At 35.8% G+C, this 17,705-nt stretch overlaps 2 protein-coding genes across 6 annotated transcripts in view; both read left to right on the top strand.

The window, feature by feature from the left end:
• LOC136035626 (DNA-(apurinic or apyrimidinic site) endonuclease 2-like) overlaps nucleotides 1-17,705 on the top strand; it is a 46,822-nt gene that overhangs the window by 24,614 nt on the left and 4,503 nt on the right. For 3 of the 5 annotated variants that reach the window (XM_065717516.1, XM_065717518.1, XM_065717517.1), the window contains exons 6-7: nucleotides 481-1,107; nucleotides 9,524-9,793. In XM_065717516.1, coding sequence (XP_065573588.1) covers nucleotides 481-1,107; nucleotides 9,524-9,724 — 828 coding nt within the window. In that variant the 3' untranslated portion in view covers nucleotides 9,725-9,793. Of the gene's footprint in view, nucleotides 1-480; nucleotides 1,108-9,523; nucleotides 9,794-10,310; nucleotides 10,330-17,705 lie in introns of those variants that run through there. The other 2 variants (XM_065717520.1, XM_065717519.1) reach the window with 2 other exon arrangements.
• Nucleotides 15,113-16,558, top strand: LOC136035783 (piggyBac transposable element-derived protein 3-like). Its single transcript, XM_065717757.1, has one exon. It carries the CDS (start codon nucleotides 15,113-15,115, stop codon nucleotides 16,556-16,558), a length of 1,446 nt encoding a protein of 481 aa, XP_065573829.1.

Raw genomic sequence — 17,705 nt, 5'->3', positions numbered from 1 at the left:
AAGTAAAATTATTGCTGAGAATGGCAATCCCTCCCAGGAGAATATAAATCATATAAGTTTTTGTGAAGGATAAACAGGAAGGAGAAATTAAATTCACGTCATGATTTCTCAGTTCAATTGAAATTGATGATTTTCGCCCTCATCACTTAAAACTAGCGATTAATATTATGATTATGTTAATACTTAATTTAGATATTTCAGAGCTTATGTGCAATGGAACATGCCTTGTTTTTACTTATTTATCTAACAACGTTATTAAAAGAAAGATACAATCAAGATACAATCAAAAGAAAGATACAATTATCAAGAGTGATACGAAAGAATGGGTAGATTGATACGAGAAAAGAAAGGAACAAATGAAGGGAAACGGTGAATGAAAGGAAGATAAATAAAGGAACAAAAATCTTCTCTAGGCGATTTTTTTCATTTTATTTAATTAGTTGATTTTTAATTTCTTTTTTGTATAATTTTTATTTATAGGAGTTTGAGGATAATCCGAGTCGAAAATGGTTAAGTGAAATTTTAAAAGAAAAAAATGATCAACCATATTTTGTTGACCTTTTCCGAAAATTCAATCCTGGACGCGAGCGTGCTTATACGTGCTGGAACACTTCCATTAATGCAAGAAGCAATAATTATGGCACACGGATTGATTACATAGTATGCGATAGCGAATTTGCAAAGTTTTGTACTCATTGTGATATTAGACCTGAAGTTATGGGAAGTGACCATTGTCCCGTGGAAGCCAAGTTTGACGGTAGACCTACCCCTGCAAAAAATCTACCCAGCTCGTGTTCTAAATTCTATAAGGAATTTTCTGGGAAGCAGCAGAAACTAATCGGATTTTTTAGTAAAATGGAAAAGACGTTTACACAAGTCCATAAGTCTGAAAAAGTGAAGGAAAGTCCTCGTGGTGTAAAACGGAGATTTAGTGGACAGCAGACAATGCTTAGTTTCGTGAAGAAGGAAAATCTGACACTGAAGAAAAGCATAGAAGAAGAAGACGAAAATTACAAAAAAGAAGAGTGTATTGTTTCTGCAGTTATAGAAGAAAAGGGGACAACTAAAGAAGAAATAGAATCAACTGTATCCCCATCATCGTCACAAGTAAGTAACATCTTCATCATTATTATGGAACCCTTGTGTCATACCGCAGAATTTTCTCAATTTTGCTTGAAAGTTAATTCCAAATAAAATTGAAAAAAAAAACAATAACTTATGCACTATACGAAGGAAATGTAACATTGTAGAAATACTCTTTGAATAAAATTTTGAGGTGAGGGGCCTGAAGGCTTCGTGCCCCGACCTAGTATGGTATGGAGTCTTCATTTAAAGTAGAGACGCTGAAAATCTTATTCCCATAATATGGCCGCTCCGGCTTAGATTTCTATGAGCTTACCTGGCTTACCTGCCTTTGCAAAACACAATTTGGTTATTCTATAAGTCTTGAACCCCTACGAAATACTTTATTAGGATTTAAGTGTTAAAACACGATTCAAGAAGTAATAAAATAATATAATGATAATGTAATAAAATGGTATAATCATTAAATAATCCAATAAAGTAAAATAACAAAAACACTGAAATAATAGTTGGGAAAATTGTAAACATAAAGATTTAAGTTGAGCATGAATTCAATTGACCAGTTTGTTAACTCGAAATTTATCAAAATTTTGGTGTTAATCCCATAAAAAAGGGAAACGCTATTGATTTTCTAACTTATGCAATTTATGTGAAATCAAAAGGCACAAAATGATTCATAACTATATAATTCAAGAAACTCTGGAATTCCGCGTGAAAGCTTTATGTTTGTCTTAACGAGAATATTCCAAAGACTTTTTGGCTATTTAACACATGTTTGGCCCCTTTATAGCATTCTTGACATCAATCCACTTTCACTTCACAGAATTATGAAAAAGACCAATAAGTATATGACATATATTGTAACTTCATTAACTTATGAAGATGGCTTTTGGTGGGAGGGGGAGGGGTCTTAGCTACTCGTCCGTAAAATCTTAATTCTTTACGCATTATTGGTCGATCTTAATGCAAGATGGATTCAGGCATTACCAACTTTAACTGTTAAGGTGACTTGACCTGTCAGCTTTTTATATTGGTACATTTTGCTATTGCAATTGACATTCTCATATAGTTTTAATATAACGTCAACCATGGTTGTAGTCTATAATTATGATGGCACTCATAACTTTGTATATGAAGCTACAGGTTTTTGCCCAAAAAATTGATTTTATTTTTAACATTATGTTTAGGTGCTTGCAAAAGTAAGTAGATGTGCTTACTTACAAAAGTATATATACTACTCGGCCATAAAACCTTATTTCCTTATGCATTATTGGTCGATCTTAATGCAAGATGGATTCAGGCATTACCAACTTTAACTGTTAAGGTGACTTGACCTGTCAGCTTTTTATATTGGTACATTTTGCTATTGCAACTGACATTCTCATATAGTTTTAATATAACGTCAACCATGGTTGTAGTCTATAATTATGATGTCACTCATAACTTTGTATATGAAGCTACAGGTTTTTGCCCAAAAAATTGATTTTATTTTTAACATTATGTTTAGGTGCTTGGAAAAGTAAGTAGATGTACTTACTTACAAAAGTATATATACTAATCGGCCATAAAACCTTATTTCCTTATGCATTAATGGTCGATCTTAATGCAAGATGGATTCAGGCATTACCAACTTTAACTGTTAAGGTGACTTGACCTGTCAGCTTTTTATATTGGTACATTTTGCTATTGCAACTGACATTCTCATATAGTTTTAATATAACGTCAACCATGGTTGTAGTCTATAATTATGATGTCACTCATAACTTTGTATATGAAGCTACAGGTTTTTGCCCAAAAAATTGATTTTATTTTTAACATTATGTTTAGGTGCTTGGAAAAGTAAGTAGATGTACTTACTTACAAAAGTATATATACTACTCGGCCATAAAACCTTATTTCCTTATGCATTAATGGTGGATCTTAATGCAAGATGAATTCAGGAATTACCAACCTTATCTGTTAAGGTGACTTGACCTGTCAGCTTTTTCATATTGGTACATTTCGTTATTGCAACTGACATTCTCAGATAGTTTTAATACAACGTCAACTATGGTTGTAGTCTGCAATTATGACTTCATTCATAATTTTGTGTATGAAGTTGCATTTTTTTGCCAGAAAAATCGATTTTATTTTTAACATTATGTTTTGGTGCTGACAAAAGTAAGTAGATATACTTACTTACAAATATATACTATATAGCAATAAAAGTGTTGCTATTGCAAAAGTATAGCCATTTCTTTTCAAATGAACCCTTCAATATCTTCCAGTAATGCTCCAATGCCAAACTAGTAATGGAAAATAAAAATAAAATAGATGACATATCAGTGCTACCCATGCAAAATAATTGTCCTTGTTATTTAAGCCAAAGGGCTTTAAGTTTCCTGTATAGTTTTTTCGGCCATGGCGATCCCAATAGTGTAGATTTTGGTTCGATCCAAAATCTAACAAAATCTTGGTTCGACCCATTTTGCAGGGAATTGAACCCATTTCCCGAAATCTCCATAGATGTCTTTTGAAATTACATTTTACTATTAAAGAATACTACTACTACTACTAATAATAATAACTCAATGCAGCACCAAGCCGCCTGAGGCCAACAGAGCTACGCACGCTCCTCCTCCAACCTAATCTATTTAAAGCCTCCCTCTTTACACCCTCCCAGGAAGTTCCCATTTCCTTTAAATCTTTATTTATAACATCCTCCCAACACAGACAAGGACGACCTGCTTTCCGTGTAGCCCCAGACGGTTGGCCAAAAAGGACAATCTTCGGTAATCTGTCATCCTTCATCCGTAGAACGTGATATTAAAGAATAATAAAGATAATATTTACCATTTCATAATCAGCTATAAATGGCGATTTTTTTCCCGAATCACTACTTGTAATACAATTTTTATTTTTGGTTATTACGGGTCGTGGCTCGTTCTCTACTAGCGTGATGCTACCGCTGTCACCATGATGTAGATTGTATTTACTAGGATTTAAGTGTCTACTGCCGATCTACATCAAGCGCTTTGATGAAAATGTACATCTTGGGAAAAAAAATGGAGTGATGGGGGAAGCCCTATATTGATGGGGAAGCCCTATATTACTTGTAAGATCTTGTTTGTCAGAATGACAGACGCGAAAAAGACGACAATGTTCTTCAGGTCAATAAAAATCCCTGGCTTAAAGTACACATTAAAATTAAAACACAATTAAAGTATACATTAAAATAACACAGGTGTAATTACCCTGAAGAACAGATTAAAATAGAAAAAAATATTTAAACTACCACGCAGGAAATAATAAATAAAGTGTAAGAAAAACCCTAAACAAAAATTAAATTTGAGTAACTTCAGTAAACCAGCTTTTTACGCAGATATATGTACTAAACTTGATGATATACTGAAAAAAGCGGAAATGGCATTGCTTACATAGTCTGTACAATTTGCATGAAATCAGAACAGAAGGTACCAAATTATTAAATATCAGTTGTATTAAATATAAATAATATTGCGCTAAATATATAATAAATTCTTTCTTCTTCTTCTTATCATACTTTGATCGAAGGACTTCACTTGTCCGTTACGACCTCTTCTTCCTGTTGGAGAACAGGCCTCCAAAAGTGCTTTCGTCACGAGGTTCCAATTCCAGGTTTTGTATGAGGGTATACCCTTTTTTGTCATCTCCTCCTCCCTTCTGTTTGGTTAATGGGAAGTGCGAGTACTTGAGCTACCTGTCCCCAGAAGTTTAAGGCCTAGAGGCCAGCTGGTACCAATACGGCTCTTCCTACTCACTCTCGCTCTCTTCTGCACAGCAGATCTACATTATAAGCTAGCTCATTTTCATTGACTTTTTCATTTGAAAATGTGATGGAATCACAAGGTAATTTTAATATCGTTTAAAAACTCCAAAATCTCCGAGAAAATCAGGGTTGTAGTTCCCAGAACCCTTTGTACCCTTTCAGTCAATCTGGAAAGCTGAGGATGAGTGACTAGGACATAAACTGTCACTTTTAAGTAGTTTTGGTTTAAAACATCTGTTGATATATACCCTGATCACTGTGATTTGGATAAAGAATTATCTTTATTGACGTGAAATGGCTCGTTTACATTATATCGAACAAAAATGTGGAGTTGTATTTACTGCATTGATTTGTTGTATCCGTTAAAATATAAAAAATTATGATTTTGATTAAATTTCTACTTACTTAAATATAAGAAATGAATTTGAAAAGTTAATAATGTAATTAGTAATAATATAATAATGTAATGTATTAGCTATCAGCATTTCAAAACATGGCTTTGGCTGTATATAAATATACTTTGGCTTACGATCTGCTGAAAATAAAAAAATTGCACTACGCCGTTATGTGTATTATACAAAGTATAGAAACTGAGAGTTTTATAATTTACATCTTTAAACAGTACCTCTATTTAATTAATGAAGGATTGAAAATTATGTCACTACTGGGTCACCAACCAGTACCTCCAAAAACCGTTGAAAACTTTTTACCAAGAAATGCTTTGAAAAACTTAATGTTCGTTCAGAAGGTGGCATGCCTATAAAATGGTGCTGGTGAAATGGTATCCTATTGAATTTACTTGTATTGATGAAAGTATTCCCAAGACGGCATTAAAAATGGAACAAAACTGCAGCGTATAATGTTTATTGAGGACAAGGGAAAATATTTTGTCTCCATTCCCAGAATAGAAATTTCCTAGTCCTGTCAGGTCCTCCCTTCCCCCATATAAAACTTCCCCAGAAATTTTCAACTCAATCTTCCGACCAGTGAATCCACGACGATTCGGCTATTTAATACATCTTTAACTTTTATGAAGCTTATATGACACGGATGAATTATCCATTTACGTCCCTCAGAAATTTATTTCAATCAGCAAAATTGTGTTTGAAACAAGTAATAGCTTCCTGTTTATTCCCCCGAAAAATAAATTATTGATATTCTTTTTTCGATAAGTTTGAAAAAATGTCCTTCAATTTCCTTCATCCTTCGAAGGACGAAAATCATCCTTTGATTCTTTTTTTAATTCTATTTTCAATACCATAAACATGATTTGACTTGAAACAAAGATTGTTTGACTTAAAGAGGGATATACAGGTAAAGAGGTAAAGAGGAATAAAGAGGTTCCAGATGTATATACTATTGTCAAGTGAAGTGTTATTGCAAACGTAATTGTCATTGTCCTTGTATAACGAATTTTTTTTAAATATACAGCTTCTATTCAAACAAAATCTAGTTTTCACTTGCTCTGTAATGTATATTATCAGAACCACAAACCTTCACCTTCAAATCGAACAGAATATTTCATGTTGCTTTGAGGAACACCAAGACAAACTTTGTGTACTTTTAATAGCATATCCTTTAAAATACCTTTTGTTCTTGACAAACTTTGAAAACTGCGTGCTCTCAAAGACAAACTTTGTGTACACTAATAGCATACCCTTTAAAATACCTTTTGTACTTGACAAACTTTGAAAAATTGTGTGCTGTCAAAGACAAACTTTGTGTACATTATTAGCATACCCTTTAAAATACCTTTTGGTCTTGTCAAAACTTTGAAAAACCGTGTGCTGTCAAAGAAAAATTTTGTGCTCTTTTAATAGCATGCCCTTTAAAATACCTTGTGTTCTTGACAAACTTTGAAAAACTGTTTGCTGTCAAAGACAAACTTTGTTCCGTTAAGGACAGACTGTGACAATTCTTGACTGTGTTTCACCATCTGTACACTTAATTCCACCAATACTGGTCTTCCCAAAAAAAAGACAACAGCAAGGATGACTTTGGAGGCTCCACCTGGTACTGCTGCTGGCGTTAGTGACAGTGGCTGGACCATTGCTTCAATGTTCATTGAGTTTCTTCATCATTTTGTCTCCACTGTAATGCCAAACAAAGAAAAACCTCAGCTATTTATTATGGATAACACGAATCTTACTTATCAATTGAAGCCATCCAGGTAGCAAAAATTAATCATGTGATCATGTTAACCTTGCCTCCATTTACATCGCACAAATTGCAACCACTTGATCCTGGGTCTTGTACTTTCTGCAGTATCATTATAGCAAAGCCATTTCCAGTTTTTCTGTATGAAATCCCCCTGTTTCTCGTTGTTGCTTATCCTTTCATTCACCTCATCGAACATCACTGCAGGTTTTCAAGCAACATGTATTTGCCCATTTGATGACAACGTTTTTGTCAATGACGATTTTTTCCCGTCATCTATAACTGAACAACTACTGGGTGAGCCTTCACTCGAGCCAGGAAATGAAGACTTCTTTGAGAGAGTTTCAATTTGGGTTGATGCTAACTCTCTTGCCTTAAATATTTCTAAAACAATTTTTTTTAGTTTTTTGTCGTATATCTTAGGCTTATCCTCAATTATCTGAAATTCATATATTCAAAGGCTTTATTACTAGACCAAAGGATAGTCATGTCCGTTTCCTAGGTATCCTCTTTGATGAAAATTTATCTTTTAAGCACTGTATTGATTTAATTAAAATGAAGGTATGCTGAAACCTTGGTATTCTAAGAAAACCCAAACATATTTTTCCTGGACCAATTCTTAGAATCCTATTTAATAGCTTAATTCATTCTTTTGTTTCTTATTGTCCAGTCATATGGATGTCTACTTTCCCTTCTTTTTTCAAACCGCTTTCGAATACTTACGACGGAGCCATAAATCTAATCCAGAAACTAAACTGTTACTTGATATTGAAAAATTTTATATTCTTTCCTGCGCTTCTCTCGCTTTTCTTCAGCTCCATGGTGATATCCCTACGTCCCTTAGATTTACGTCTTCTTTTGTATCTGATTAGTCAAAATATCTGGTCTGTAGGTCTCTAAATATCCAAATTCCGCATACACCAACAATAAGATCTTATTTTAATCCTCCTCTTGCGTTTCATTTGACATGGAGAACCCTTCCCCATTCGGCTTGAGAATACCTCGAGTGGCTCGAGAATGCCACTCGTCTGGCACCTTCAAAAGACTCAATTTTTTTTTTCATGTGATTAAGTTTTCCTTGACGTATATACTGCTATCCATTTTATTATTACTATTATTGTTATTATATTTATAGATGTTGTGATTCATTGCAGTTTGATAAAGCTTATTTAATGAACTTTCCTTGTTTTTTAATTGTTTTTTTTCTCCATTTTATGAAGCAAATGCTTTATATGTTAAAAGTTTAAATGTTTATTTTTATATATTTAAAGGTTAATATTATATTTATATGTTTAAATGTTAAGAGTTTAAATGTTTAATGTCTGTGTGATTTTTTCATAGTCCCCCTCCTACAGGCCATGGAGCCATTGTGGGGATTTGTAGATTGTTGTTAATTATTTTACTGTTATACGGAAAATAAATCTATCCATATATCTAGGCCCAAGTATTTTTGCCGGTCTGTTTTGCAAGATTTTGGAGGAAATCCCCGATAATTCGAGGATAGTGAAAGTACTGAACAGAACGCTACTGAAGAATCAAAAGTAATGAAAGACGCAAAAGTAATTAAAAAGTAATTCGGTGATCCCGATCTCTCAGCTGTCATTCTTGGGACACATCTGACAGTTTATTTGTGACCACGGAATCCCTGTACTGTTTTAAAATCACTTTTCTGTGAATAGGCAGTGCGACAGTGGAGTGTGGTGACATTAGTTCATTTGCCGATTGTTTACAATCGGCTCGAGAATACCTCGAGTGGCTCGAGAATGCCACTCGTCTGGCACCTTCAAAAGACTCAATGAGTCTTTTCAAAGACTTTGAAAAGTCTTGAAAAGTTTGACTCTTTGAGTCAAAGTGCCAGGTGCACTCCACTGTCGCACTGCCTATTCACAGAAAAATCACTCCGCGATGTTTTTTTCGTCCCCTGGCATTCTGCGCCCTTAGATCCGGGCCTTGTGGGCCTATTGGTAAATATGGGCCTGAGCGGAGCCGTGGTGTTCTTAACATTATGTTCTTTGCAATTTGCACACTAAAGTCTTTATTCGCTTGAGAGAGCTGTAACTCCTCTCTTATTTGTGGTAATTTCTGTTTGCTTTTAACTGAACTTAACTTGATTCCGCACTGTCTTGCCCAAAATTTTTGCCACATTTTTTAGTAGCATCTATGGTGTTGAGATAGACTTGTAATATGATTTTTGCAGTCATTAACATATGATCAGAATTGCGATGCTTGGGCAGCTTTAAGTGTTGCTGCAACCTTTGGTCGGCTTCGTTGACAAAAGAGTTGCGGGACCAACAAGCAGTCCCACTGTTTGATGTGCTGTCTTTGATGGCCCTGGACAAGATCAATGCTAGCAGCAGATGGACTGAAATTAGTCTCCCGATTTTTCTCTATCATCAGCTGCTAACGTTTTACAATATAATTTGTAATTTAATGTGTTTGAATAATAAAGGTTACCTCGTTTTGGTAAGACGTTTACAATTTTCTTTTCTTTTACAGGAGACAATAACTGCTTGGAAAAAGGTATTGAAAGGTCCCCCAAAACCCCCAAAGTGTAAAGGCCATACAGAGTCGTGCCTCTTAAGGACGGTCAAGAAGAAAGGAGCCAATTATGGCCGCCAATTCTGGGTATGTCCAAGAGGGGAGGGACATGCTGGCGATCCTCAGGCTAGGTGCGACTTTTTTCAGTGGATCAAATGACAGGTTTATTTATTTTTGTAATTTTTTCTGTACATTCGATAAGATAAAATAAAGAAACATAACTATGTATCTCCAAAGATTAATTTATGCTGTAAATAAAGGATTAATTGACTTCTCAATTGGTTGAATGTCTTTTTTTTTCTTTTTCTTCTTCTTCCATGGACTCTCATTTTGACACAGTTTTCTGATGAACAACTTTCTTTGGGAATGAAAGCACATGACAGCAAAGCCGTGTCCAGGGATTTGGGGGGGGGGCTGGAATAATGGGGTTGAACCCTGAAAGTTTTGTCCGATTTGTAAAAAAGTAACAAAAATGTATATAAACAAATTTTAGACACCCATGTTGCAGAAGAGTCAGATAGTCTTTGACTTTACGTAGCATTTTTTTATTTTTATTAAAATAATTACAAAAATTACTGAATGAAATCGTAAAACATCGATATGCTCCATCGATGCAATCCTATGAGTTGATTGTGATCAGGGAAACTTGGCACCGATTCTGGCCTTTTTTGTCGACCTTGCTGAGGAATAACTAATCGAAAGAAATGTGTCAAAGGTGGAAGAGGTATATTTAAATTCTTTCCAGAGCAAAAGACATTGGTTGACTCAAATTCAGCTGTGTTATTATATTCAAGTCTACAGGCCAAAACGGTTCATTGGGGTTTCCACTCCTCTAAAGTTTTGTTGTCGTGAGTTTGCTTGTTCTCTTGCACGCTTCCGTGGCTGCTGAGCCGAATTTTCAACTGCCAAACGTAACACAAGCAGCATATCACCGTGTTATTTTCCCCGCAGATGATCCACCAAACAGAAAAACAAGACAAAAACTCAAGCCGACACCTATACGCGCACGAACATACCGACATTGTAATTCATTTTTGCTATTTTTAGCGTCTATGTTTAACATGTAATGTTTATCTTCATCTATGTTTAACATGCGATGTTCCGGCATTTTTTTTTTAACGTCTATGTTTAACATGTAATGTTTTTGCAACTGTAAATTAGGCGAGAGTTACAAAAGTTGTGTAATAAACCGTTCTCTCTCTCTCTCTCTCTCTCTCCTCTCTCTCTCTCTCTCTCTTCTCTCTCTCTCCTCTCTCTCTCTCTCTCTCTCTCCTCTCTCTCTCTCTCTCTCTCTCTCTCTCTCTCTCTCTCTCTCTCTCTCTCTCTCTCTTAATTGGCTTTTCAGTGCCCAATGCGTTGGCTCCAAAAACGTTCAACTGTTCAGTCAATGTACTTGTAAAAAATAGATGCCATTAGCAACTTGTGCTGATAACAAGCTGCTATATCAGTATGCCTAAGATCCTAAGTATTAACCCCGTGACAGATCCACAACAAAATAATGAAAATATAACAGTTCAAAATAGGGATGAAACCTTTTAATTGACAGTGAAACAAATATAAATTTTTTTTAACTGGATATTTCGAACACATGCAGTGTCCTTCATCAGCAGTAAAATTAAAAGACATTAATAAAAACAAACAAAATTTATACCCAATAAACTAATTACATATAGTTTATTGCTCTTATTTTTTACAGTGCAACAGCGAAAGCAAATCTTAACCTTTTCGGCTTCGGTTCATTAGATTTATCTGACATATTATTTTAATTATCCAAATCATTTTATTTTGTTTGAGAATGTTTCTTTGATTTCTAGGTACCAAGGTTTAAAGCAAATTTTCAGGGAAACAGTCGAAATTAAAAAAGATTATTCAAGAATAATTCCATAAACAGAGATACAGGTGAATTTGGATTGAATTCAATTTATGATAATTTACAGAGGTCAAATAAAGTAAATCTCATTTCACCTCAGAGCTTTGACCTCTGTCCACCTGATATGTGACGACTTCGCTGGATATAATCTAGGGGAAGGTAAATAACTCTTTAGGACCTGCAAAGCTTTGTTCTGTTGTCTCTGAGTTGGCGTAACATGAGAACTAAATGTGTTAAGGTAACCAATTGATGAAAACGTTAAATGAGAATGAATAAGTGCATAATAAAGTTATCTCATTGCTTCAAAGGGAAAGGATAACCTGAGACTTCACATTATCCCTATATGTCTCCCCAATTTCATCTGCAGATTAGATACATGAGGCTTCCATGATAGATTAGAGTCAAGGAGTACTCCGAGGTATCGCATAGTTGCTGCTCGTGAAATCTTTATTTTGAAATCACTTGATTCAATTAGTTGAATCTCAGGAACTGTATCGTTACATCGCGAGAAAACCACGAATTTTGTTTTATCAGCGTTAAGAGCTAGGTAATTTGACTCAAGCCACAATAGAAGATGGTTGAAAGCTTCTTCCAACGCAAGTTTCAAACAGCTCACATCTTTCCCTGCGACAGTGCATGCAGTGCCATCTTCAAATTGTAAATTTGAACCAAATATTCTCATTGAATTATTGAGGTCGTTCACATAAATTAAGAGAAGCAGGGGATCAAGTATTGACCCTTGCGGGACACCAGCGGTATTAGATTGACGAGTCATTTCTGATGAAACATCACCTCCATCAACATACTGAGAACAGTCCTGAATACAAGATGCTATTAGGGATTTTGCTCGCGCTCTTATACCGTAATGATCCAACTTATGTATTAAAATATCATGAGATATTGAATCAAACTCTTTTTTAATGTCAAGAAAAATCACAGCTGGAATTTCTCCACGGTCAAGAATATCATGGACATACTGTGTTAGTAATAGGACCGCATGATCGGTAGAAAGACATTTCCAAAATCTGAACTGTAGCTGATTTATCATTTCAAAATGATCTAAAAAACGCGCTATTCTATTATACAGACAACGTTCAATTATTTTAGAAAAAGCCGACATGAGCTTTTCTCCCCTCCTTTGTAAAAAGCCAATATTCTTGAATCTTTTAATGCCAAAGGAAACTCCCGTTTTTAAATGCCAGGTTTACTATATCAAGTTCAATTTCCTTTAACAGAAATGTTGACAATCCATCAGTACCTCAGAATAACCATTTTTCAAAATAGTAACTACATTCTATAATTCATGTTCAGAAACCGGTTTTAAAAATATTCACGTATCATGTTATGGCGGTACATTCTATAAGTCATGTTCAGAAACCGGTGTTAAAAATATTGACTTACCATGTGATGGCGGTAGATTCTATAATTTATGTTCATAAACCGGTGTTAAAAATATTGACTTACCATGTGATGGTGGTACATTCTATAATTCATGTTCAGAAACCGGTGTTCAAAATATTGACTTACCATGTGATGGCGGAAGGAATTTTCTAAAATAATTTTGTTTTGACTACTTGATCTTCATGAGGCAGCGGACTCTGTATATTTTTCACCTATTTTATCAAAATGCCGGTTTAGGGCATCTGCTATTTCCTTCTTATCATTAAGACTTTCAGGCATGCACATTTCATCTGGAATACTTTGGTCCTTCGCCTTACTAAGGTATTCGTTAATTAGTGACCAAGTCTTTTTCGAAGACAAACAAACTTTCTCAAACTCTCGGCCATGATAATTTTTTTTCCAATCGAAGAATTTTTGACAGTTGAATTTATACCTTTTAAATTCAGAAATATTTTCATCAGATGGACAGTTAAGTTGCCCCCTGAATAATTGATTTTTAAACTTTATGTATCTTAGTATGCCTTCAGTTATCCACAGCCTATTCGGAGGCTGATAATGTCTCAGACTAATCCTTTTCACAGGACATGTTTTATTTAATATTTCCTTAAGCATCTTTAAAAATAAATCCATCACATGGTTCACATCCTCAGATTCGAAAGGTCTATTGTCATTTATAATACTTAATCGTTCTTTTAATAGTCGTAGCGTATTTTTATTTGGTATCCGTGACTTCTTGAAATCTTTTTTTGCTCGGTTTAAGCTCACTTTTTAAATTAGAAGACAACATGAAATGATCATAAGGGTCCACAAATACTATCCTTATTAAAAATGTTTCAAAATTCGTCAGAATATTATCAGTGATGCCGTGATGCCGATCAGTGATCAGTGATGCCGACGTTGCAGTTATTCTTGTAGGTATGCTACAAAGTGGTAATAAATCATACGACAAGCACATCGATAGAAATATCGTATTTTTGCTAGGTCTGCACTCATTCATTTCTTTATCTGTTTTCTGATGTGAATCATAAATCAAATTAATTTATACTTGCATGATTTTAGCTTCATGAGGGTATTAAGTGACGACGAAAAAGAAGAAGGTGATACATGAGGGATTTCTAACAAACGCAACTCGCAATATTCTAATTATGTATTTTCAATTGTAAAATTAAAAATTTAAATTTCATTTCCTCATATAATTCATCAAATTCTGTTATTTTTCGCGAATGAATATCATGACGTATATAACCTTCGATTCCTCCTTTATTTTTCAATACTCGTGATTTTTCAAAGAAATTATAAACTTGAATTTGGACTGAAGAAGAAAGATTATCATTAACCCTTTCATGCCTATGGTCACCATACGAATACCACTCGCCTCCTATTTTTTTTCTCTCGACTCGACAAAGTCACAACTGTGATTTCTTGTCCACTAGATAGCGCTTGCTTGACTCTGTCGCGTTTGAATTTCTTGTCCCTCAAGGCTTTACCCGATTGGTCGAGCGAGCGTCCAAGTTTAGACAAAACATAAAATGTCGAAAAAGAGGAAAGGTGCAGATTCCGACCTCGATGACCTGGACGTTTCTGGTAAGTTCAGAGCCTGATTATGATCTTATTTTGTAGCTAAGAATGCGTTCTTTCGAATGAGATATCACTAGTCTAATTCTGAGCTGTAGTTTAGCCGCAAACAAGGTTGCTAACGATCGGTTACCAAATGGTCACGTCAGGCATTCAGTGCCAAACCATACCTAGGCAGATTTGTACAGCAAACGAGGCAGCAAGTCCTTTTTATGATCGGGAATAGGCACATTTTCTTTCTGTTCCTCCTTTTTACTGAAACAAGGGTTAAAAAAGGTATTTTGTGGGATGCCTCAGGCAAGTGTTGAGGCCAATGGCCTATTTTATTGCAATATACTATTATTATTGTTATTATTAAGTGATGCACTTACCTTGAATTTCTTTTCAGCTGATCCAAGCACGAGCTCTGACTCCATGAGAGGTCATGGTCCCAAGCCCTTGGAAGAGAGACTGATCAAGGAAAGAAGTAGAAGAGTTACCAAGAAAATGACTGCAGAAGAAGCAGCAAGGCTTTTATTCATATCTGATTGTGATTCAGATCTCTATATCTCTTCCGACGACGACGACCCAAACTGGGCACCAGACAATCCAGATCAAGAATTTCAGCCTTTACGTTTTCTCAACTGTTATGGCAATGAAGACGGAAGAGATGAAGAGGATCCCTTTAGCAATGCTTGGCAGGTTCGAGTTAGACAATGGCGATGACACGGATCAATTCGAATGTCTTCCGAATGTTTATCACAGAAGACATTCTTTCAAACATTGTGGACCAAACGAATCTGAATGCCATGAGAAAGAAGAATCTTGCTCTGAAACTTTCCCTTGAAGAGCTGCGCAGATTTCTTGGAGTTCAAATGCTTATGAGCATTCTCAAACTTCCGGCTATTAGAATGTACTGGGAGAATGGAATAAGATATTCCCCGGTGGCTGATACCATGAGCAGAGATAGGTTCATCAGCTTGAGGTCTTTTTTCCACATTTGCGATGACACCTTAATGATACCGAAAGGGGAGGTTGGTCATGATAAACTGTTCAAGATCAGAAGACTATACGACGCATTCAGGGAGAATCTGAAAAAAATAGACCCTGAAGAGATCCAAAGTATTGACGGACAGATGATCCCATTCAAAGGAACAATTGGATTTCGACAGTACTTGAAGGACAAGCCCCACTCGTGGGGTGTAAAGGTTTTCACGAGAGCCGGCATCAGCGGAATAGTGTATGACACAGAGATATATACAGGAAAAGGAGCTGTTGAAATTTCTGAACTTGCCCAAGGTACTGACGTTGTCCTTCGGCTTGTAGAAAATCTGCCAAGGTTCATGAACTTCAAGTTGTTCTTTGATAATTTCTATACTGGCATCGATCTCATTCACAAGCTCCGGGTTGAATATGGCATTGAGTCATGTGGTACGATACGCAGCAACAGAATGAGGGTCGCTGTTCTAGATACCGACGCCAACATGAAGAAGAAAGGACGAGGGTCAGTGGACTTCCGTTTTGAAAGACATTCAGAAGTATCGATAGTAAAATGGTATGACAACAAACCAGTCCATTTGGCTTCTTCATACTGTGCAGTCACCCCAATTGATAAGTGTCCGAGATGGGATGGCACAACACGGAAATACGTCAAAGTTGATCGCCCCCGAATCGTCCGTGACTACAACAAATCAATGGGGGGCGTAGATCTTGCTGACATGTTCCTGGAGATTTACAGGACTGACATTCACTCTAAGAAATGGTATATGAGGATTGTGTACTACTTCTTTGACATGGCTGTGAACAACGCCTGGCTGATACACCGCCGACAGTGTAAGCAGATCAATGTTCAGCACATGTCTCTGCTGTACTTCAAAATGGACATTGCTCGTGGGTTGGTTCTTACTGGCGTATCTCAAAGTCCTCGAGTTGGAAGACCATCCTTATCAGTGACCAAGCGCAATACGACTACCTCGCGAGATGGGATGCCTTCGGAATCAGTGAGATTTGACCAGACCTCGCATTTTCCGGATACGACTGAAAAGGGAAGGTGTCGCTATGAGAAGTGCGTTAGGGGTGGAACCAGTCGAATCTTGTGTTCGAAGTGCAAAGTTCGACTGTGTTTGAACTCAGATCGCAACTGTTTCACAAATTTTCCCCTAAAATAGTATCTGTATATACCTGACGTGACCATATGGTAACCATTCACATTTTGGATATGGAATGAAGTAAAAATTTAAAGAAAATAAATCTGTTCTAGTTGAACCTCCAGGATCGCTCTCTGCTATTTTCAGAATTTTTACGCAACCCCTTCTTGGTTCAGGTCTGAAAGGGTTAAGAAATGTTTCACACACCCCAATCAACAAAACATCATGACTGGGAAGAAACGTCGATAGAAAATCCATTTTGCTCATAAGACCATGACAATTCAAAAATATTATCCAAAATGAACCTGGAGTAAATCCTTGCCAAAATCCTCTTTCTCTAAATCATTCGCTAGAATTTGTTTAAGGTCAAGCGGATTTGCCTCTAGCCTATCAAGCCTATTCCCAACATCTGTAAATTTTAAAATTAATTCTTAGTTGATAAATAATAGCTGGGCACGCCCACAAGCGGGGCAGGAGAAAAGGCAAAGAAAGTAAAATTAATAACTGAATGTGATAAAATACAGTAGTACACTTAAGAACCTGATCTACATCTACAGTGAAAAACAAAAAGAACAAAAGAGAATACAAGAAAAGACATGAAAAGACATGGTTTTTCATTTTTAATAAACCACGATGAAGACCCAAAAAAAAAGAAAAAAAGTTAAATATTTTTCTCTACACATTGATATATCACCCATACTAACAGCAAAAACCACCACTTATCACGACAAAACCCCATAAAAAATAACTTCATACTGTTGACACTTTAATATCAGTAGAAAAAAAAGAAAAAGGAGTAATAGTCTTTTTAAATAATAGTTATAATTGTTACCGCAGTTCACTGTTAACTGTTAAGCTTCATGATGGTTATCGTATTTGACCCACTCTTCACAGTTTAGGTGACGCGCTTCTAGCCATAGACATGCTCCCTTTTGTTTGATCCAGGAGGACTCACATTTTCCAGCTTCGCGCAGACCTTTAGCCTTAGCAAGAAGGCCGTTCCCGATATTGTCAAATTTGGGAGGATGATCAGACACAACGCCAGATTCTGAACCTTTAAGCTTCCCCATTATAACGCATAATTATTTGCATATCTTTATAGTTGCTAAGGGAAAGAAAAACTGGTTTTAACACCGCAGTTTTGGATGAGCCTCGCCTAGTGGTAGTG

Source organism: Artemia franciscana, chromosome 14 (assembly GCF_032884065.1).
Source record: "Artemia franciscana chromosome 14, ASM3288406v1, whole genome shotgun sequence".
Lineage (NCBI taxonomy): Eukaryota > Metazoa > Arthropoda > Branchiopoda > Anostraca > Artemiidae > Artemia > Artemia franciscana.
Note: the sequence above shows the minus strand (reverse complement) of the source record. Positions and strands in the feature narration are given on the sequence as shown.